Here is a 22,723-nt window from a genome sequence, read left to right on the forward strand (position 1 = left end):
ACTTTACAGCATAAGGAACGGTACCTGTATTAACTTGATTCGCCACTTCATTGTTCGGTTTAACTACTTTTAACCAATATGCAAACTACCAGTTAGGTTAACCCTTGATGCACCCTATAACCTCCAACTCCTCTTCCATCTCTCCTTTAGCAATGCCTAAAAGAGAAGACTGAGCCAGCCCCCAGCTGTGACATAAGCAGCAGCCACAAATATATCTTCTGCTTGCACGGGACAGGACAGACATAACAGCTCTAGCATGAAATTTGGGTCCGCCAACTGCATAGTGTGAGGAACAGCTCAGTTCTCTCTGTTAGGTGTGGCTATAGCAGAGGAGGCAAGCGGTGCACTGTTAATGTTTTCAGTGCCGCTAATTGTTAATTTGTACATTGGTTAAAAGAGGTTATACTGCAAAGCAAATTAGTATAAAGTAATAAAGCTACCTTCTTTATTTGTGCTCTATGGATCCAAACCAACTGTATTTTATAGTCACACCTGGTGCTACCCTGTAAAGGGTATTCTGGAGATTTAGTTTTTTCTATTTAACTGTGTTCAGAGGAACCCATGATTTATCCCATCCTCCTCCACCACTATCTCTGTGCTGGTCCTCCACAGCCAGGGGCAGATTAACTTTACCATAGGCCCCCGGGCTGATCACCAAACCCAGGCCCCCCACCCCACTGTAACTATGGCAACACTAGGGTGGTGTTCATAGTACAGGATAGATAATGTCATGATGAATTGATTTTTGTTTTTTAAAAAAATTGCGGTAAAAAAGCAGAGATTTTTTTCAAATTATGGCAGAAATGTAGCCAGGAGACAAAACACCACTGAAAGTATGTCTTTTTGGGTGACCATGGGCCCCCCAGGAGCTCAGGGCCCCGGGCTACCGCCCGTTAAGGACCTATTATAATCTGCTACTATCCACAGCAGTGAACATTTTTGTGTCTATGTAGCACAAGGACCGTCCTGCTCAGCCAACCAGTGCCACCACTGAGGCCAATGATTGGCAAAGTGGAAAGGTCCTTGTGCATCCTTGACATGGAGATAATTGAGATAGCAGTCATGGAGGGTGAGCGACAGGGTTAAGTATATGGCTTAAATAGAAAAACAAAGTCTCTGGAAGACCCCTTTAACCTCCCAGTCTAATTTTATCTTTTCACCGATGTAACATTTTACGATCATTCGGTTTATGGCAGTTGCAGGCAAAGAATGTCATCACTCAAGTTTCCGAAGAGCAGAGCAAAGAATCCCGATTTCACCTGCACAGAAAGCATTATGCATCATTAGAAGCATATAATGTGTGTACAATATCACATTCTGCAATGTTTGAATAGAGTTGTATTTTTGTAGCAGATACTTTTTAGCTCCCATCTAAACTAATGGAACACTGTTGACAAACTGACAGGCACTGGCTATGTTCCTATCATCCTAATAATCTTTATTAGTGGCCGTCTACTGTATATGACAAGACAGTTGCCTTTGCCCGATAATTTCCTGAAGTGGGAACATAGCCATTAAGTGATCTCATCTATCTAACAGGGACATGTAAAAAGTCTCAATTGGTCAGGGTCTCTCTGCTGAGGAGCACACACCAGGAGAAAAGCATTTTACTGACACTTCATTACAAGTCTATGGGGCAGCAGGACTGAAGTGATGTCCTAAAATCAGACCCTCCTCCTCCAGGCTGTGCTGACCTGCTCTGTGGTGATTCTGTCCATAAGATGGAGGAGCATGTGATCATGCCCACCCCAGTGTCCTCTATAAGCATATACAGGCTCAGTGGTGGACACCGAGGGCAGGGCATGGCCATTTGCGCCCCCATGCATGCGATCTTATGGACATAATCACCACAGAGCAGGACAGCACAGCACAGCAAGTCTGATTTTAGCTCCATAATCAACGGAGCGGGTGGGCAGTGCTCCTTACAGTGCTCCTTGCCTAAGTTTACGCCAACTAACAGCACAGGACCGGCGAAGAGGAGGAAGGTAAGATACATACCTTCCTCCTTAGCATCCCAGGCACTATAGGGGGCTATCAGCAGGTTAGAGTTTTCTAACCTGCTGAGAGTTCCTTTTTAATTACAAAAACATGAAAGTCAGAAAGACTGGTATGACTACATTGATAAATCTACTAGTATTGTAATATAGTAATTAAGTACTTACTGTTAATGCAGTCAGCTAGATTCTTCAGCTGCTGTACATTATCTAATACTTCAATGCTTTGTGTGTATGGATTATAACGCACAGAGAACGGGCGAGGAATTGTGGCAGCAAATTTCCTGTAAAATGTCAGAACATTACAACTTATACATAAGATTGCATTCTATACACATTTTATAAAATTATACAATATACATGGGTGACTTAACTGAATATAGACATGGCACAATGGCTCTGAATGACCAGACAATACGATATCTTATGCTTTTAAAGGAGAAAAAAGGTTTTTTGTTTTTTTTTTTGTGGGAAAATATTCAGTATAAATTGAATCATTTTATCTATTATATATCTGTAGGCTCAGGACTCCACAGGAAAATCTTAGTCAGTGTCTGACATCTGTATAGTCACTGCCATTTTGTATATACAGTATATGCTCATCAAGTGCAGGTTGGCAATCAATAAGTGAGACCGCCCACTAGATTTCTAAGCCCAGAATAAACAGGGATTTTAATCAATAACTCTATGTATCCAGTTTTACTCTTCTGGATGGTAATTCCAGCTTCTCCTCGCCTGTATAGGTATATAAATTAACTCGAACATCTTCTCCCATTGACTTTAATAGAGTTCGAGTTCGAATCAAACCTCAAACCGAACACCACTACTGTTCAAAGTTTGACTCGGACATTTTTCTGTTCGATCATCGCTAATGGCGAGATGCATTTTTTGTACTGTGACTCTAAATATAATGCTAAAAAATTCCTGCTGGAACCTCACCTCACTTTTTCCTTTGCATCTTCGAAACTTTCAGCAATAAAATAAACCGGCTGGAACTCAGTTATTGGATATTTCTGCAGAGCCGTCTTCTCAGGTTCAAATGACTTTAGGACTGGTTTGTCTGTCAGACAATACTGTAAAAATAATATACCAAAATATAGCTATTATTTCCACAAAAATATGATTTTGTAATTGTTTATCATGTAATTATTTATCTTGCATTAATAGATGTGTTACTAGAGCTGCATTTACAATTCTGTTAGTTGTTACAGTTAGATTCATTACTTGTGAATCTACATAGCTACAGATTTTATTCTGCACTGCAATTAATGAAATATATGGTGAATCCACAGTATTTAAAGAGGTTTGTGCAGGTCTTTCTAAAGGTAGCATAAACCTGTGAAAGAGAAGCTAAACAGATTGATGTATAACTTGTTCTGTGCAGCTGATTCAGAGATATCCTTCTGAATAACCAGGAGTCTGAGCACTGTACATTAGTCTACTCCATTATATGTGTGTGCTCAGTGGTCCTTGATATTAATGAACATCAGCTTCCTTTGCCCACCGGCTGCTGATTGGCAGTTGTCTATCTATACTATGTACTGTATATACATTGTGTATAGGCAGACAGCTGTCAATCAGCAGCTGGAGGGTGGAGGAGCGTCACGACTGGATGCCCATTCTCCTGCATATCAGGGAAACAGCTGAACAGAATAAGTCAGATAACAACAGATAAGCATGCCATTAATCCAGGGGTGTAGTTGCACCCTAAGGTGGGAAGGAGGGGGGGGGACTTTCATTATTAGATGATCAGTACAGTACTACAAATGAAACAAATCTATATACATGTTTAACTTGTACATTATCTGTACATTTTAAACATATATGTTTGTTACACTTGCCCCTCAGCAATACATAGCATAGGGATCAATGCAGCTTAGGCAGGGGCGTAGCTAATGGCTCATAGACCCCGATGCAAAAGGTCAGCTTGGGGCCCCCCTCCCTAAAGTGATGGCAGGTCATGGGTCAGGATGCCTAGGATTCATAAATCTGGACTCTACAATAGAAGTAAAAAAAGTATCGTCATGAATTAAAAATACACTCAAGTAGCTGTATGCAGTTTAGTCCCAAGCAACTTAGAATTGTAAGGGTATGTTTACACAGGATGAAGATGCAGATTCCCTGCAGGGGATTTGAATGCAGAAAATCTATACCATAATACAGTACCAGCAAAGTGAATGGAATGTATAGAAATCTCACACACATGCTATGTAAAAAAAAAAAAAAAAAATAGAAGAAAATCAGCACCTAAATTGACCTGGAGTGTTAATTTTAAATCCCCAGTCTATCAATTTCTGTTGTGGAAATGCAGTTGATCTACTATGGATCTTAGGGCCCTATTACAAGGGTCGATTATCGTGCATAAAATCGTTAAATCGTTTGAATTTAAATGATTATCGTTCTGTGTAATTGCAGGCAACGATCGGAAAATCGTTCATATGTCGGTGATCGTTGATTTAGATCTGAACCTAAAATTATCGTTAATCGTTTGCTAATCGTTCGCTGTAATTTCACGTTCGTTTGCTCAAGTTCTGTGTTTTTTCACTAATCGTTCAGTGTAATTGCACATTGTTCATTGTTTTTCTGGGATCAGAAGGAATAAACGGTCATAGTAAAGATCGTAATAACGATCATAGTAACGATCGTAACTAACAATTATCGCTCTGTGTAATATGGTGAACCATTCAGGTTAACGATAAACAATCTCGTTTCCGATTGTTTATCTGTAGTCGTTATTCATTAAAAATCACTCAGTGTAATAGGACCCTTACCCATTGACATCAATGGGGAAGTCAAAATCTATTGTGAACCTGTTGTCGCGGCAGAAATTCTGCATAATCAAAGCCTGCAACTGTGGATTTTAAAAGCATTCATTTTTGTTTCTTCTACTACATTAACATAATCACAAAAATCTACAACAGTAAATCTGCAACAAATCCACACTAGAATCTGCAATGCAGACATTCCAGTGCAGAAAAGCTGCAGCCTTTCTGCTGCAAAAAAAATCTGCAGCTTATCTGCAGTAATGGGAAGTTTATTATTACAGTTTAGCAAACTGACAGTAATAAATTATAAATAACAAAAAGCTTATTTAAACCTGTAATTCTCCAAATGACGACAGCAGTCCAGCCCCATAAGCCTTCACTTTGTCACCTTGTTTGCAAAGTCCAAATTCAGCAGTAAACCAGTACACCTTTTGATTAAAATGAGAAGAAAAAGCATTTTAGGGTATGTTGACATCTCGTTTTTGGCCGCCCGTCGGGCTACATGTCAGGAATCAGTGAAAAAAGGATGTTGGTGTGCAGCTCCGGCGTGCGGTGCCACATTGACTTAAATGAGCAGGACAGAGTCATTATGTGACTACGTTCTGCTCATTTGCCAGACGTATACTGCTTTTGTGCCGGTCTCAAAAGCGTGGTCGACCACAGAGGTCACAGTCTGATGGCAAATGGGTTGTGTTTGGATCCATCCTGTTTCTGCCCCCAAATGTTTTAAGAAGAAAAGTGTTTTTACCGTGGCCAACATTTCAATATATGTATCTGGTGCCCCGAGGGATGCCAATCCGATCTCCTAAAAAAACATACTCAGTATAAGATTATTTTGAATTGTGTACTTTGTTCTAAACTATCTACTGCATACTACTGTAGTTTGTAATTCTTACTTGTGAAAACTGGGCAAAGCTTGGATCCGCAAAGAGGGGTGCATGTCCTAAAAGCTCATGACAAATATCCCTGTAGAGCAAAAACAGACTATTATGTGCCAGGTCTCATAAAATGCTCTTCAAAAAGAAAAACAAGTCCCAGCAGTACAAGAAAAAATAGAAATAACTGGGTGCTAGTCTTACCGAACCTGACCCAGGAACGTATATCAATCCAAAGAAGCAATGTGGAGGCAGCACATAAAAAAACCCCTTCGCTTTAATCACACCAGTGCAACATTTCGGCTCATAATGTAGCCTTTCTCAAGTAGTGAGAAGCTACACTACACTATGACCCGAAACATTGCACTGGTGTGATTAAAGCGTGCTTCCTCCACATTGCTTCTTTGGATAAAACTTCTTCCATCTCACAGAAGTCATGTTCTGATAAATTGTGCATTGTAGCCTTGTGAGGGTGTGTCTAAAAACAAATGGATTTTTAAGCATGTGAAAGTAAGTGCCCGAATGAACATAAGACTGAAAACAATGTACTCACGGCTCAGGTGTATACATGGGTTTAGACCAATGGCGAATATACTGAGTTGAGTGAAATACTCTGAATGCCAAGCCAGCCAGAAAATCGCGTGATGACAGCAAACCAGCGACAGGACGTAAACGGAAACCAGTGCAAGCTTTATGAAAAATACATAATGATAAATGGCTGTGTTAATATTTTTAATAAATTACACATAATCTAACTACAGTACATGAAAACAAAATTACTAACCTAACCTGATACAAAATCAGCTGATCATGTCTTTTGGTCCTCACCTAAAATTGTTGGCTGCCGATCGCGCATAGCTACATGTAATAGTAATGCACGGCTGACGATTGTGTAATAAAAAAAAAAACTGTATGCGTTAACTCTCCATGCTCTCAATCTTCTTCTTCCCTCTGCTCACTTCCTGGAGACACCACTGTAGCTTCAGAGCAGGTTTCTGAAACTGACTGGCCGTTCAGCCAATCGCTGGCTGCAGCTACATCAGCGGCACCGGAAAGCGAGCAGAGGGCAGGGGAAGACCGGGAGCGTGGAGAGGTAATGTATGAACAGTTTAGGGCAAGGGCTACACAGACATCGCTAACAATGTCAGTGCAGCCCTTGCTAAAGAATTGTCATGTTATAGGCTCAGGCTCAAGAGTTGTGTTATAGGCTCAGTAAACATTGTAAAAGGCTCATTTACATTCTGGATCAGGCCATCATTAGCCCATCTAATAGGACCCTAAGGCCTTATTCACAATCCGTATTGTAAATTGCAGATCCATAATCACGGTTCAACTTAGAGCACATTGGCTTATATTGGGCTATTTACACAGTCTGTTTTAATTATGATCCGTAATCCGTTCAATAAAAAAAAAGACATGTCCTGGTGTGGATTGTGATTGCGGTGCGGACTACCAATAGAAATCTATAGGATCCATATTTTTTTCGAATGTCAAGGATGTCACATCTGTGACATCTATAAAAAAAAAAGCAAATCTAAGCAAACCAGTACTGTTCACATTTTACTGTTACTGAATCAGATGCAATTATGGATGAAAATAAGGATGATTTTCTATGGATCACGGAGAAAAAATAGTGGGAGTTTTTGAGGCCCAGAAAAATCAATAAACATGTGAACATGCCCTTTTACACAGCCCTGTCTAAACAGGTTATAATTTATATGGCTGCACAGAAGATTTAATCGGCCCATCAAGCTCTCTTGGCTCTCTTGCACAGGGCGGTCATTGGGTAAATGAGCGTTCCCTAGGAACCGATAATAAGCATGTGTGAAAGGGCCCTAATATCTGACCTAAGATATTTTTTTTTAACATTCACTACTTCTAAAGCTTCAAAGGTGAGTTAACACAAAGAAGAAAATAACATGAATAAATCAATGTTATACATACACACATACATTTTTGTCAAGGAGGCTGGGACAGTATGTGCCCTCAAATGCTACATATCCAAGGTAAGCTTCTCCTCTAAAGCGAGGTGAACAACATCTAGCTCCGATTTCCCACAGCTTTAGAGCAATTTACATATTTCAGTACATACTTTGAAGAAAATTGGAGACGTCTTCAAGTTGAGGAATATTATTTTCATTATATCCACAATATTTTTCAAGCAGAGGAAACACATGGTTATGTTCGTAGCAAGCATGTGTGGGGTAGAGTGATTTAAGCTCTTTGAATACTGTTCCCCAGGTCTTCTTCTCCTGCTCTGTGTAAGTTACATGTGGAATAGGTTGACCACTAAAAAGAAGCAGAAAAAGGCAATCATTTCACGTTGTGTTAAAAACCTCTTACTTCAATCTGAATACACAAAGCAAGCTGCAGTCAGCAAGCATTTCTGTGTCTCTACTAAGTACTTTAAAGGGAACCAATCCTATGCGCTCCGGCCGGGATCCCATGCGGCGCCAGAAAAAACTGACATGTCAGTTTTCTGCGGCCGGAATTCAGTGAAAAGCCCTGTCAGTTTACACAGTGAAGCGATGATCCGGGCTGAGACCGGCCATTCCGTGACCCGGCCAGGGTCACGGAACGGCCGGTCTCTTACATTGTGTGAACATAGCCTCATACTGGAGAAAATGAAGTTTAATCCCCTGGCGTGCGGCAGGGAGAGGGGTCACAGGTAGTATCCTGGGAGGCTGCCCGCAGGTGTCTAGTCACCGATCTCTCTGTCAGCGCGCTCACTAGAGATGAGGCAGAGAGGCCATTACTGGCTTCTTGCGGAGAGGTGCAGAGCATATAACAGCGGTCTGCTTCCGCTGCTCCTATTCCACAGAGCGACGGCAGCAGATCGCTACTATATGAGTTGTTTGTCTTTTAACTTGTTAAAGGACAAACGACTACAACGATCAGCCGACGTCGTTCATGTCAGCTGATTGTTGTGTTCTATTACACAGGCCGATAATTGTTCCGTGTAATAGGGCCTTAAGCTTGGCTGTGAACAATTTCTAAGTACCTATAAATTTTTTTACACTGCATATTATACTAATAGCAGAAAAAAAGTATAATCAAATTGCATTGCATAAGGAAATACATCTCTGTTTACTTCTGTAGTAAACTCAAGCACCATAATGAGGGTCTATATTTCCAGACTAGGCACATACAAAGAGCACTCACTGCTTGTAGTTAAATGCAATGTCTGCAAACTCTTTACGTCTGGCTCGATAAACAGGATCAGTGAATCCCTAACAGGAAAAAAAAAACATATGTTAATTACATTTTCTTATTTTTATATTATGCATTTTATATATATATATATATATATATATATATCAGTTTACATTTTCACATACACTGTTAGGGAACTGCATACACAACAATTCCCTCAAATACAGAATTGTTATTATTGCAATCTATTTTGTTCAACGCAGACTAACACAACACACTTTGAGGCTATGTGCCCATTTTGGCACCAAAATGCATTCATTTTATGCAAATGATTGCTGTTATTTGCATAAACCAGCTACCAGACACAGAATGACAGCTGTGCAAAAAAAATAAAAAGATATTTTGGTAACATAGCCTTAGGTTAGAGATGTAGTGATCCAGTGTTGAGAAGCTGGGGGAAATTTCCCAGAAATGGACCCGGCTTTTTCTGACACCCGGGGTGGAGCATCAGGGAGAGGAACAGTTGATAAGTCGCTCGCCGATCAAATGAATCGTTCTGCTTTGTTTAGACGAGCAATTGACTCATCTCTACCTTATAGTGCGTTTACCCAGAGATTTACTGTATCTGTCAGATTTTTGAAGCCAAAGCCAGGAACAGACTATAAGCATAGAACAAGTCATAAAGGATAGACGGAGATTTCTCATCTTCTCAAATTCACTCCTGGCTTTGGCTTCAAAAATCTGTCAGATAAATCTGTCTGTGTAAACGCACCATTAGATGCCAGGGATGTTTTCTTGTATAGTTGCAAAAAGGCTGCAGCTGTGTTCACATGAGCACTACAATTGCTTAAAAAACAAAATATGAGAATGGGGCTTTACATTAGATATCCATAAAGTAGTTACAAATGTTCTAAGTAATGCTTATGTCCCTGATGGCGAACCTATGACACGCGTGTCAGCACTGACACGCGTAGCCATAGATGCTGACACGCGGCCGCCATGCGGCCGCATAGAGAAAAGTGTGCTGAACTGCCTTGGAGCTTGTATGCAGCCACATACAAGCTCCAAGGCAGTTCAGCGTCCTTACAGTGCACCCTGACCCCACGTACTCCCCGCCCCACGTACCGCCCGGACGCAGCTACTGTGACGTCACCCGGCACAATAGATGCGTACGGCCGGCCGGAACGGTGCCGTGCTCCAGCTCCGCCTGCTCCTGCTTCCAGCCCCGCCTGCTCCTGCCTGCAGTGTCGTCTCCTGGTGCCACAGCATGATCCTGGACGGCAGCAGGATTGTAAGTGTGTGTGGGGAGGGATGGGGGTCGGGGATGGGTCAGGTGATAAGTAAAGTTTGTGTTTGCGTGTGGGGGGGATGGGGACAGGTGGGGTATTGTGTGTGTGAGGGAGGGATGGGGCCAGGTGGGGTATTGTGTGTGTGTGGGAAGGGATGGAGCCAGGTGGGGTATTGTGTGTGGGAAGGGATGGAGCCAGGTGGGGTATTGTGTCTGGGAAGGGATGGAGCCAGGTGGGGTATTGTGTGTGGGAAGGGATGGAGCCAGGTGGGGTATTGTGTGTGGGGGGGGGGAGGGATGGGGCCAGGTGAGGTATTGTGTGTGTGTGGGGGGGGAGGGATGGGGCCAGGTGGGGTACTGTGTGTATGAGTGGGGAGGGATGGGGGTCAGGTAGGGTAGTGTATGGGGAGGAATGAGGGTCAGGTGGGGTATTGTGTGTGGGAAGGGATGGAGCCAGGTGGGATATTGTGTGTGTGGGGGGGGGGGAGGGATGGGGCCAGGTGGGGTAGTGTGTGTGTGTGGGGGGGAGGGATGGGGCCAGGTGGGGTACTGTGTGTATGAGTGGGGAGGGTAGGGTAGTGTATGGGGAGGAATGAGGGTCAGGTGGGGTAGTGTATGGCTAGGGATGAGGGTCAGGTGGGGTAGTGTATGGGGAGGAATTAGGGTCAGGTGGGGTATTGTGTGTGGGAAGGGATGGAGCCAGGTGGGGTATTGTGTGTGTGTGTGGGGGGGAGGGATGGGGACAGGTGGGGTATTGTGTGTGGGAAGGGATGGAGCCAGGTGGAATATTGTGTGTGGGAAGGGATGGAGCCAGGTAGGGTATTGTGTGTGTGGGGGAGGGATGGGGCCAGGTGGGGTATTGTGTGTGGGAAGGGATGGAGCCAGGTGGGGTATTGTGTGTGGGAAGGGATGGAGCCAGGTGGTGTATTGTGTGTGGGAAGGGATGGAGCCAGGTGGGGTATTGTGTGTGTGTGGGGGGGGGGGGAGGGATGGGGCCAGGTGGGGTACTGTGTGTATGAGTGGGGAGGGATGGGGGTCAGGTAGGGTAGTGTATGGGGAGGAATGAGGGTCAGGTGGGGTATTGTGTGTGGGAAGGGATGGAGCCAGGTGGGGTATTGTGTGTGTGGGGGGGGGGGGGGGGGAGGGATGGGGCCAGGTGGGGTATTGTGTGTGTGTGGGGGGGAGGGATGGGGCCAGGTGGGGTACTGTGTGTATGAGTGGGGAGGGATGGGGGTCAGGTAGGGTAGTGTATGGGGAGGAATGAGGGTCAGGTGGGGTAGTGTATGGGGAGGGATGAGGGTCAGGTGGGGTAGTGTATGGGGAGGGATGAGGGTCAGGTGGGGTAGTGTATGGGGAGGGATGAGGGTCAGGTGGGGTAGTGTATGGGGAGGGATGGGGGTCAGGTGGGGTAGTATGTGTTTGTGGTTTTTAGTTTACTTCACACAGTAATTATTTTAATAGTTATTAATTATTAATAATAATAGTTATTTAAACTACAAATAACACAAAATTATGGTGTTTTTCCGCGATGTGACACACCAACCGAGTTATACTCGTTTTTTTTGCCGAAAACTGACACACCAAGCTCAAAAGGTTGCCCATCACTGGCTTATGCAGTCCTTTTAAAAAAGACTTGTGAGAGCTTTTAAAGGGTGACTCTCTTGGTTAAGGTTGGATTAACGAAACGTGTTATGGTCCTTTTAGACGGAGCGATAATTCGCCCGATCGCACCATTAACCGATTTTGAATGAACAATGTGTTTTTTTATAACGATCATCGTTTAGACGAAACGATACATCGTACGGAAAAATCGTTTTGTGATCGCTTGAGCCTATCTCACATTTAGGTGAAATCGTTGAAAGACTGTTTACACTGAACGATCAACAACGCTTTGAGAACATATTGAAAGATCAAAATGAACGATTACTCGCTTGTCGCTTGATCGTTCGCTGTGTTAACACAGAACGAATATCGCTCAAATGCGATCGTTATTGTGCAAATTCGAACGATAATCGCTCCGTCTAAAAGGACCATTAGACACCTATGGTCGTCTCTGTGCTGTTGTATCTATCTATTTATCTATCTATCTATCCTGCAATATTTCTTACCTACTTAGAGACCTCATTGTACAAGGTCTATAAAAAAATATTCAAAACTATAAGTCTCTGTTATTGATATTTGTGATATCACCATAATAATAAATTTCAGAGGGAAATATTAATGGTGCTCTAAGCTGGATACAAGCTGAACTGCATGTAGTCATATGAAGGTCTATTAATATTCAGCATGGCAAAGGCTTAGTTCCTAGCACATGTCAATGAATTATAAAAGGCATTGTCAATAGGAGGAAATTACACTTTGGTGTAATAATGTTTATCTCTGCAGCTCTTTTATTTCTCTTTTGAAAATATTAGTCAGATCATCATGAATCAGGGAACACAATGCCTTATGCATATTGGATTTATCTAGAGCACAAGTGACCAATTAACTATAATTACACCTAATCATTTAACGCAATAGAAGCATTTTCAGCATTGAATGTACATGAAAACTTGCCCAAGCAATGAGTATATTGTATAAAGCACACCTGAACCTAGACTATAATAGTGGAGCAGATGAGAGCACTCTGATATATATGAATTGTAAATGGAGAATACTGGGACAGGTGTGTGATAACGTCTTACTTTGGGTTTCCACTGTGATGTACTGGGGGCCCATAGTGTACCTTCATGTATATTCAGTTTCATAGACTCTGTCATATCTTGTGTTTATTAATATATTTAAACCTACAGGTACTACAACTGTATAGCTTTTTTTAATAGTAATAAAAAACAGAGGATTGGACATGATTCCATTGGCTTTAGATGCTCCAGTGAGAACAGATAGAAATGCTTGAATCTCCAGTTGATTTCAGTGGGGTTCATTACTCGAGTTGAGCACTCAAGCATTTAAAAATACCTGACTCCAGTAAGGAGCATACAAGCACTCAAGTGCTAGTACAGTACTGACTCACAAAATACAAATAGTGTGTCCTTTTCTACTGTGAACACAATAAGGCTATTTTGACACTTTTACCTCACACTGTTTAACTACCGGCTGCTGGTTTGCATTCAGGACGTTCCTGAGCCAATACCTCTGTATCAGCAGCAGGAATGTTCTTTTTTTTTTTTTTACAATTGACTTGTGGGCACTGTTGGGTGCGCCGGCAAATCAATTAACTATTCACTTCCATGCAGAGTGCAGCAGTCGCCACACTTTACATTGTGTGAACAGCAATTATTTCCAGTTTGGTGTTTTGGTGCTGTTTGGTGAACAGTATCTGGAAATGATAGGCAGGTACATTATTTTAAAATAACAATGTGTGAACAGAGGACAGCATTGCATTGACTTCATATGGCAAATAATAAGCATGTTCAATATTTGGACGGTCATAATTAATAACAGAAGTTATTCTATACTGTGTGTACACTACCGACCAATTTCCTATTGATCTTAGTGGAGTGCAGTATTAGGCTATGTTCACACAATGTTGTTTCTCACTAAAGAAAAGATGCTGATTGCAATGGAATCATCATCTGTTCTTTACTACAGGAGCGGCATTACAGTGAAGTCAATGCAATGCCGCCCATTGTGTTCACACATCGTCATTTTAACGTCCGTTCTTTAGAACAGGCGTTAAAATAATGTACATGCCTATTATTTTCGGACACTGTCCACTAAACAGCGTCTGGAGGTAACAGCTATTCACACAGTGTAAGGTACGGCCGGAGGCTGCACATTACATTGAGGTAGATGGCTAATTCAATTGCGAGCACATTCAACGGTGTCGCAAGTCAATTGTAAAGACGGAACGTTCCTGCAGCCAATACAAAATTATTGCCATAATGTACCTTTATTTTACGAGTTTGAACCTTGAACTCCAGACTTGTTTTACACCTATTTTACTTTCACATTTTTTAACTGGGTGAACATAGCTGGGGGTGGGGGGGATACAGCTTAAGGCTATGTTCACACAACGTACAACTACGCCCGTAGTTCTCGCCGCAGAACAACGGCCGTAGTTTTGTGGGGTGGAACAATGCCTATTGATGAATGGGATCCCGGGCCGGAGCGTACACACATCGTATACCCTCCGGCCGGGAGCCCATGCAGGGCCGCAAAAAACTGACAAGTCCGTTTTCTGCGGCTGGAATTCAATTAATTCCGGCCACAGAAAGACCTGTCAGTTCACACAGTGAAGCTTCACTGTGTGCTATGGGAAGCTCTGATACGGGCGCACGCTGATGCTCCCGCATCAGAGTTCCGCGGCTGGACGGATCATCCAGCTGGCACTTAAGTACCGGCCGGGATGATTCGGGCAGAGAACGGCCATTTCGTGACCCGGCCAGGGTCACGGAAAGGCCGGTCTCTAACAGGTGTGAACATAGCCTAAAAAAACATGTGAGAAGGCAGCCTAAGAGTATGTTCACACACTGTCATTTTGAAGTCAGTTTCGGGTGAAAAGATGGTCTTATGATTGTAATTATCAAAATACAGCTGCATTTTTGCCCCTAAATGATAGCTTTCTGAAATATGGCCACAAATAAAAGTTGTGTGGACATACTTAAATTTTATTACAGGTAATTGTGCAACTGTTTTACTCATCTGAATGGGACATCCAGAAACCTTTTAGCTTGCCCTCAAAATTCAGATAAACTGAACTGGTTTCTGTCTCAATATTTCAAAAAAATCTGTTATGTGTAAATTCATCATAGCAAATGAAAGGCAAGGACAAAGGAACAAAAAAAAATTTAGCAAACTAATAAAGTAGTGAAGTATTAAACACTTTCTTACAGGATGATCTGCATCAAGTTCTGCTCCATAGCTCAGGATCTGATTTGCAAACTTGTCAAGTTCTTGAATGGTTCTTGGGAACCATGGGACTAAAAGGAAAGATGAAAAAATTAATCATAAAATGACATCATAGATATAGAGTTGTAGTCAGGGCCGGCGTCAGCAAAGCAATTACCCGGGCAAGTGCTGGGGCCCACAGCACCTCCAGGGGCCCAGAGAGGAAGAGGGCCTCTGTGGAGAGGAGTCTGACAGAGAGGAGGAGGGAGAAGACTGAGCTGTAAGCACTGTGTTAAAGGGGTTGTCTAGCGAAAATCTTTTTATTTCAAATCAACTGGTGTCAGAAAGTTATATAGATTTCTAATTTACTTCTATTAAAAAATCCCAAGTCCTCCCATACTTATTAGCTACTATATATATATATAAAAAAAAAAAGCGCTGCGGAATCTGTTGGCGCTATACAAATAAATATTATTATTATTATTATGCAGGAAATGTTTTATTTTCAGTCTGACACAGTGCTCTCTGCTGACATCTCTGGCCAAGACGGGAACTGTCCAGAGCAGGAGAGGTTTTCTATAGGGATTCTTAGAAAACCGAGAGTTCCTGTCTTGGCCAGAGATGTCAGCAGAGAGCACAGTGTCAGACTGAAAATAAAACAACACTTTCTGCATGACATATAGTAGCTAATAACTATGGGAAGACTTTAGATTTTTAATAGAAGTAAATTACAAATTTATATAACTTTCTGATATCAGTTGATTTGAAAGAAAAAGATTTTCGCTGTGCAACCCCTTTAAGGCCCTATTACACAAATGATTATCGGCCGTATTTGGCCAATATTGGCCGATATTGGCTGATACAGACAATAATCGTCTTGTGTAATAGAATAGAACATTCAGTCAACCTGAACAATGTCGGGTGATCAATGCCTTTTGTTGTCTTTCATGTTGATGTTGTGTTCATGTTGAAAGACAAATGACTTATGGCTGCTATCTTCTGTGGGCTGCCCGGACAATCTAGCGATTACCCGCCAGCTTACCAGCTCACTGCTGGCATGTGTAACAGCACCGGCCGCGAGCTGGGAGTGAGGAGTAAGCGAGCGCTTGTTTTCTCCTCTCCATCGCCACATATAATAGGGGCGTCAGTGTGTCAGTGTCAATGAGTCTGTGTCAGTCAGTCAGTGTCAGTCAGTGTCTTTGTCAGTCAGTCAGTGTCTGTGCCAGTCTGTGTCAGTTAGTCAGTCAGTGTCTGTGTCAATAATGTGTGTTTTGGTATGTTAGATTGTGCTTGGTGTGTGAATGATGGGTGCATAGTGGATGGATGTGGGGCCCGCTGAGGCTCTGTCGCCTGAGGGCCCGCAAAAACCTGGAGCCGACCCTGGTTGTAGTGTATTAGCTAAGTCCATGGTGTTTCTATTATCTGGTACATTGCTCTGCTTCACAACTCTTAGCTGTCTGTTGCCTGGATGAGGAGGCCAGTGTGTATACAGCTCTATATGAGGTCACACATGCAGACTGAGCCTCTAGTGGTCAGAAAAGGCAGGTCACATTTTAGCAAGTGTTTGTGTGAAAAGGAGAATTTTGCAATGCACAGAAGAAACAGCAAGAACCTATGGTGTTGGATTCCTAGAAAACAGTATTAGGAAGACTTAGAACAGTTCTTTCCTGTAGAACACTCACTTGAGATGGCATGTTTCTGTTGCAGCACAGATGCTTTGGTGGACAGACTGTCAAGAAGCAAAAAAGCAGAGCTGGCACCTGGAATCAAGTACAGGATGGAGACGAACGCAGACACACAGTGCAGCACAGGTAGAAAGGAAAGCAGAGACATATGATCAGTATCCCATCAATTACCAAATCACAATAAAGCATAAAATGCAAAGATATATGCAATGATATAAGGACAGTAATATATCATATGCATACTGACAAACACACATATATACATAAAACATGTAGGCAGCAATTACAAACAGAACAATGGCACATATAGCTTGTTTGAGAATTGATATACAAAGCTTATGATGCAAACTGGAATAATACTGGGATTCTCACTGGAGCTTTAAACTAACAAATGTCATTGAAAAAAAAATTGATCAACTAATAGTAGTCTGTGGATCCGTTGTAAAATTCTCAATCATTCACAAGTGCAGATCTGTATTATTTCCCTTTTTTTTCTGGAACATTGTTGTATGTTTATAACATATCTTAATTTGTTCTGTAAAATAGATCAAACACTATATATATTCACAAACACAGACCTTACTCCAGCATGGATTTAATTTATTTCTGTTACTTTTGTAACCTTAGCAGCACATATTTTCTGTAGCTGTTATTTCAAAGTAGCCCCACTAGATGGCACTGTGGGACTGTATGTTTACTGGAAAAAAATAACAACTATACTGAACAATCTTTTTTTAACTACTAAGGGGCACATTTATCAAGGTCTAAACCTAGCACAAACTTAAAAAAAATGCCTGAATATGGAGCCTCTGCTATTAACTCACATGTCCTTTGTATACTGTAGTATATTTAAAAATAAGTTACCTAAATCAGACAACATCTTGTATTGTTTAGCCAAAATTGCTGTTATGATAAATGTTGTGATATCATTGGGTTCCCCCTATTTTCTATTTTTGAAATATTTGCTTTTTTATACCATTTTTTATTGTGCAAATGTCTCAGAATATACTGTATATTACATGCTTTGCCATATTTGGCGCTATTATTATTATCCATCACATAATACTTATCATCTGTAATAAATCACTGCTGTTATTAATGTTTTTTAAATCAATATTATCCTACCTGCAAGAATTAGAAAAGCAAGTAACAATGAAAAGCAAGAGAAGAAGGCATGCAACAGCAGAACACACATGGGCAGATTAACTAATCAAAATGCACCAGAATTCTGGCACCCAGTGATTATTGGCTGTTTTAGACAGTCGTTTCACCTTGCTAAACAAGGATTGGGATTTAGAGGGAAGAAGTGTGGCTCAGCTTATGCCCCACATTGAAAACTATTGGCTTAAAAGTATGTTTTTCCCTACAATGCTTTCTGGTGCTCTCCTTAAAAACAAACTTTACCCCTTTAGGCTATGTTCACACAACGTAAGTTAAGTATTAATCATGGCTGTTGATACCGATTTGCAACATGGCCATGAATAATAATTAACTTACATTGTGCTGCAGCTAAAGGGAATCCCAACCAGAGTGTATATACATAGTATACACTCCGGCAGGAATCGCTAGTGGCCGCACAAAAAACTGACATGTCAGTTTCCTGCAGTCGCTATTCATTGAATAGTGGCCACAGAAGACGTGTCATTGCACAAAATGGAGCGTGCAGCTCTGGCCGCACGCTCCATTGTGTGCTATGGTAAATTGGGATGCGGGCACACACTGATGCGCCTGCATCCCAATTCATCAGAAATGAAAATCACCCGGGATGATCTTCTCAAACAGAACGGACAGTGTTTTACAAATTGTCAAGGTGCCTAAGGTGCGTTCACAGGTACAGGATCCACAACAGATCTGCAGCAGATTTGAAGTTGCATAGTTGCTTTGAATCTAATCTGGGCCATCAGATCTGCTGCTGATCCTGTACGTGTGAACAGACCCTTAATCTCATGGTAAAGGCCTGTCTTCTAGCCAGCCAGCGCCCTGCTATTGTTTCTAAAAAGACACCCCCCCCCCCCCCAAAAAAAAACAAAAAAAAAACAGCTGTCTACAGATAACCTTTTGGAGAATTCTGTGTGAATTGACTTTATTTAACAGTGAATTGGCTGTTAAATCTCCACTTATATTTTAAGGCTTTTAGGCAATTGACTTAAAAAGAAACCCTCCCTTTCTGCTTCCCAGGATTTTTAACTTGCAATGATACATCTCCCTTTGTGATTTGCCATTAAAAGTTACAAACTCTTGCTCAAGATTTTTGTGGACATTTGTGATTTTGTTTTATTTTAAAGGCCAGCTAAATCAGTTGTTTAAAAGTTGGCAGGGATTGGCACGTAGGGGACATGACAACCACTACTCTCCAGATTTCCCACAACTTATGCCAGAGAACTGATGTAAGTTGCAGATGAAATCTACATAGCTCCTATCTGGTGTAGGTTTCACTGAGATGCATGGACAGTCATGGATGTGCCTAATTTAATAATACATTTGGAAAAGAAATGTTGCAGATTCTCAGGTAAGCCCCCTTTTTAAGGAGTGGATGAGAGATACCTCCCTGTATATTCTAATCCTCCTAAGAGTAACATGACATAGTTACTTCTTTAGACAAGTTCTAAGCATCTTATCTTCCTATTATTTCCCCCAATTTTTATGACAAAATCCAATTAGCTTTCAGTTGCTATTTCTGTTGCCAGATCCTGCCATTAAACATTATCTCAGTTAATACAATGAAGCCTTTCTCTTTTGTTTCTAAAAACAGCCTGACCTGTAGCTCCAGCATAAAATGAGACATACAGGCCGCTGTGTACTCCCTATATCGTCACTAATTGAATTCCCCAATAAGTTACATTCTGTCAGAGTTTGGCTACATCCTGGATTAACTCTAGACAGACGGGATGTCTTCCTGCTTAAACATAAATCAAGGGCGGGAGCTGGTTTAACACTGACCCCTAGTGAAAACTAAGGACATTTTGTTGTCTCTTGACCAATAAATATTGATTTGATGTTTCAGAATAATAGAGTATTTTATAAGTCATGCTGAACACCCAAGTGGAAACCAAGTTAATGTAGGGGGTCAAAAAAGTATATAATTGGTCATTTGGCTATTCATAAGAAATGTTTAACTACACAAAGGTCCTTGTCATTGGTCAGAGACTCTAAAAAGGTCACAGTTAACCATTACTAAAGTGTCTCTGAGGCGCCTCCAATGTATACCCTCAATACACAGAGAAGTTATTTTGGCCAGCATGGTGATATCACAATGTCTTATTTGTGGTGTTACATCTTAACTTATGATATGATAAGTTATGATATTGTACAAACATTGTAGCTTAGCTAAAAATATACATGTATAGGCTATGTTCCCACATGTGCATCCATCTGCCGGTCTTGATAAATTCCCCTCTATGGGTTTATGCCAGATAGCCCCTTTAAGAAAAAGCCAAAATGCCATTGTAAAATAATAAAAATGTACTTTGAGTTTAATGAACAGGAATGGTAAAGAATTAAAGGGAATATTTTAAATTAAAAAAAATGTAGAAGTGTTTCCTGTGTAACCTAACTTGTAATATATGTATGATAGTTTGCAAACTGAATTATTTTAGCAGGATGAATTATGGGTTCTATCAGTTACTGCCATTGTTAACAGGAGGTAGTAGGTCTTGCCACATAAGTGTAATTTAAAGCATGAAGCACAGTATAACTGATGGGTTTTTTTCCAATTTTTTTATTAGGCAAACCCTTGCCAGCCTTCTGGTACTATTACAGATCATATAGTCAAATGGAATTGACAGCACTCTGTCTTAAGTGTCTTGGTGACACAATAAAGATTATAAATTTAAGAGGAGCCATGCCAACATATGAAGGTAATTATGAAGGTAAGTTTTGGAGTAGTCTTAACCCTTAACGTTTATGGTTTAGACCAATGACCTGCAGATGTGTGGCTTTAAACAGGAGACCTGAGTTAACGACCAGCAGCATACTACAATTACTATTATTGTAGGAAGAGAGAGAAAAGCACACCCATGGTGGGGAATTAATAGAGAAAGGCAAACAAGTTATAGTCACATGTCTATTTTGTAATATGTTAACATACAAGGATTTACCCTTACTTGTTTTACTGTTAACAGCTCTACCATTGGGTATGGTATGTAAAATGCAACTTAACTTTCTAAATGTTCTAAAAATTGAGGTCTCAAAATGGGTCATGGGTAATGGCACCACTTTTCACTCATCAAGTTATAAGGGGCAGTTAAACTTCTTTTGAGTCTGTAGCCCTATTTTGGTGCTGCTTGTTTTCCACTGCCAATTTGGATGGTGTCATGTTGAAAGGGGAATAGTGAGCCCTGTATGGAAACCAGCCCACTTTTCCGGCATACACTATGTTAAGTCTGTTGAAGGTAATGGATCAGGTTGTGCAGTGATATAGCAGGCATACCATAAAATATGCACCGAGCCTAAACAATAATGGGCACATGCTATGTGGTTGCAATGGTGTTTATCCATTACCATATAGACCATTTTATGGTGACTGTGTAGTGGTAGCTCACGCATGGTTTTCCTGAGCACTCTCCCTGCAGCAGTGGAATATGTAAAGTGAGTACAGAATGTTGCACTAAGAAGCTCTGTGCACCATTACATACTGTACATCGTCCAGACACTAGGCAGTGTCCGCACAGCATGTGTGGTAGCTCTGCAGCTTAGAGAGAGAATAACGTATGGTATCAGCCAGGCTATTATACCAATAGGTAATAGCTGAATAAAAAACAATACTGCCAGGCGGTGGCACATCATGGGTTCTTAGCACCCTGAGCAAATCAGTGCACAGAGCTTCTTAGTGCAACGTTCTGTAGCACACAAGCTGAATCTGGTAACATTAGAAAATCACTGGATCTGAACCCATTTCTTTTGCCCACATGAAGAACCTGTTATGTGTCATTTCCCTATACTTCTTAGCCAGGTACCAGCCATCTCCCTTGGGCAGCACTGAAGGGTAGCTTCCAGACATATCAAGTAGCAGGAGATTATGTCCCAATGAACAAAAAGGATGTATATATCTTCAGATACTGCTTGTAAATTTGATCAGTAGCAAATAAAAGAGAAGTAAAACTAAGATCTTACCAGCATCTTTCTTCTTGTCTCGGGATAGTTCATGCACAGTAGCACCAATGTCTTGCCTCAGACCTCTCATAATCTCATCCAGAACTGGAGTACTCTTGTTGTCCAAGTTAATGAAGAATTGGTATTCATCTTTGTTGAGTCGGGAAGGTCTGGACTCTATGTGGGTCAGATTAACACCCCTCTCCTAACACATGAAACATTGGATTCATGTTATTGAATGGAAAGTTCCATATTCTGGCAATTAAATTGTACAAAATACAAGGGGGGTCAAAACTACAAAAACTTGTATGAGCCCATAGTATCTTTCCAATCAGATTTCAACTTATTTTTTAGAATTCCTTTGGAATATATTATTAGTAATCTGAGTCTTCATTATACGCTTGAATTATTACAGATATAAAGACACAGACACCATGAACCAAGCCAGGGAACAGATTGAGGCCAATCTTTCTGGCTACTCTCTGCTTGGACTCATGTATTACATGGTTGCCTGTGACTTCAGTGAGTGCCATGTTATTTTACTCTTCAACAGAAAACATAAATTGTTGTCCGGAGCTTGCCATGGTTTGCTGACTGTTAGGGTAGATTAAATATGATAGTCTCTTTACAATATTGGCTTACCTGATATATAATCATTTATTCCATCTAGGATTATTTTTAATTCATAATTAGTTTAATACTAATCTAAAATATTATACAAATCTCACCCTAGATTACTTTAAAGTATGTTTGGTGATAATGAAACTAGAATGTTAACAGAAGTAAATATTGAATTGAAAAGATCAGGACATGCCTTATCTCTCTATCCAAACAGCAAACACGGATCGCCATGTTGACAAACGTTCAGCTGAGTTTAGGGGGTGGAGAAAGTAAATGACATTTGGAGTTCTTCATTTTACAAAAAAGTGAATTAGGGTGGATAGCCATTCTACACCCTCATAGGCTGCTGTGCAGTGTTTTGTCAGCCTTCATACTAGCATTTTTGGTAAACTAGATGCCTCCCCCTTATGAATTGCCTAAG

At 41.2% G+C, this 22,723-nt stretch overlaps 1 protein-coding gene across 2 annotated transcripts in view; it reads right to left on the reverse strand.

Moving 5' to 3' along the window:
• Window positions 1-516: 516 nt before the first annotated feature.
• PAH (phenylalanine hydroxylase) overlaps window positions 517-22,723 on the reverse strand; it is a 28,948-nt gene continuing 6,741 nt past the window's right edge. The window contains exons 3-14 of one of the 2 annotated variants that reach the window (XM_069973502.1): window positions 21,703-21,886; window positions 16,588-16,665; window positions 14,909-14,997; window positions 8,797-8,864; window positions 7,727-7,923; window positions 6,188-6,323; window positions 5,656-5,725; window positions 5,508-5,564; window positions 5,092-5,187; window positions 2,934-3,067; window positions 2,163-2,278; window positions 517-1,259 (exon numbers count right to left, since the gene is read on the reverse strand). In XM_069973502.1, the coding sequence (XP_069829603.1) occupies window positions 1,216-1,259; window positions 2,163-2,278; window positions 2,934-3,067; window positions 5,092-5,187; window positions 5,508-5,564; window positions 5,656-5,725; window positions 6,188-6,323; window positions 7,727-7,923; window positions 8,797-8,864; window positions 14,909-14,997; window positions 16,588-16,665; window positions 21,703-21,886 (1,269 nt within the window). In that variant the 3' untranslated portion in view covers window positions 517-1,215. The remainder of the gene's footprint in view (window positions 1,260-2,162; window positions 2,279-2,933; window positions 3,068-5,091; window positions 5,188-5,507; window positions 5,565-5,655; window positions 5,726-6,187; window positions 6,324-7,726; window positions 7,924-8,796; window positions 8,865-14,908; window positions 14,998-16,587; window positions 16,666-21,702; window positions 21,887-22,723) is intronic. The other variant, XM_069973511.1, reaches the window with a different exon arrangement.

Source organism: Dendropsophus ebraccatus, chromosome 1, assembly GCF_027789765.1.
Source record: "Dendropsophus ebraccatus isolate aDenEbr1 chromosome 1, aDenEbr1.pat, whole genome shotgun sequence".
NCBI lineage: Eukaryota > Metazoa > Chordata > Amphibia > Anura > Hylidae > Dendropsophus > Dendropsophus ebraccatus.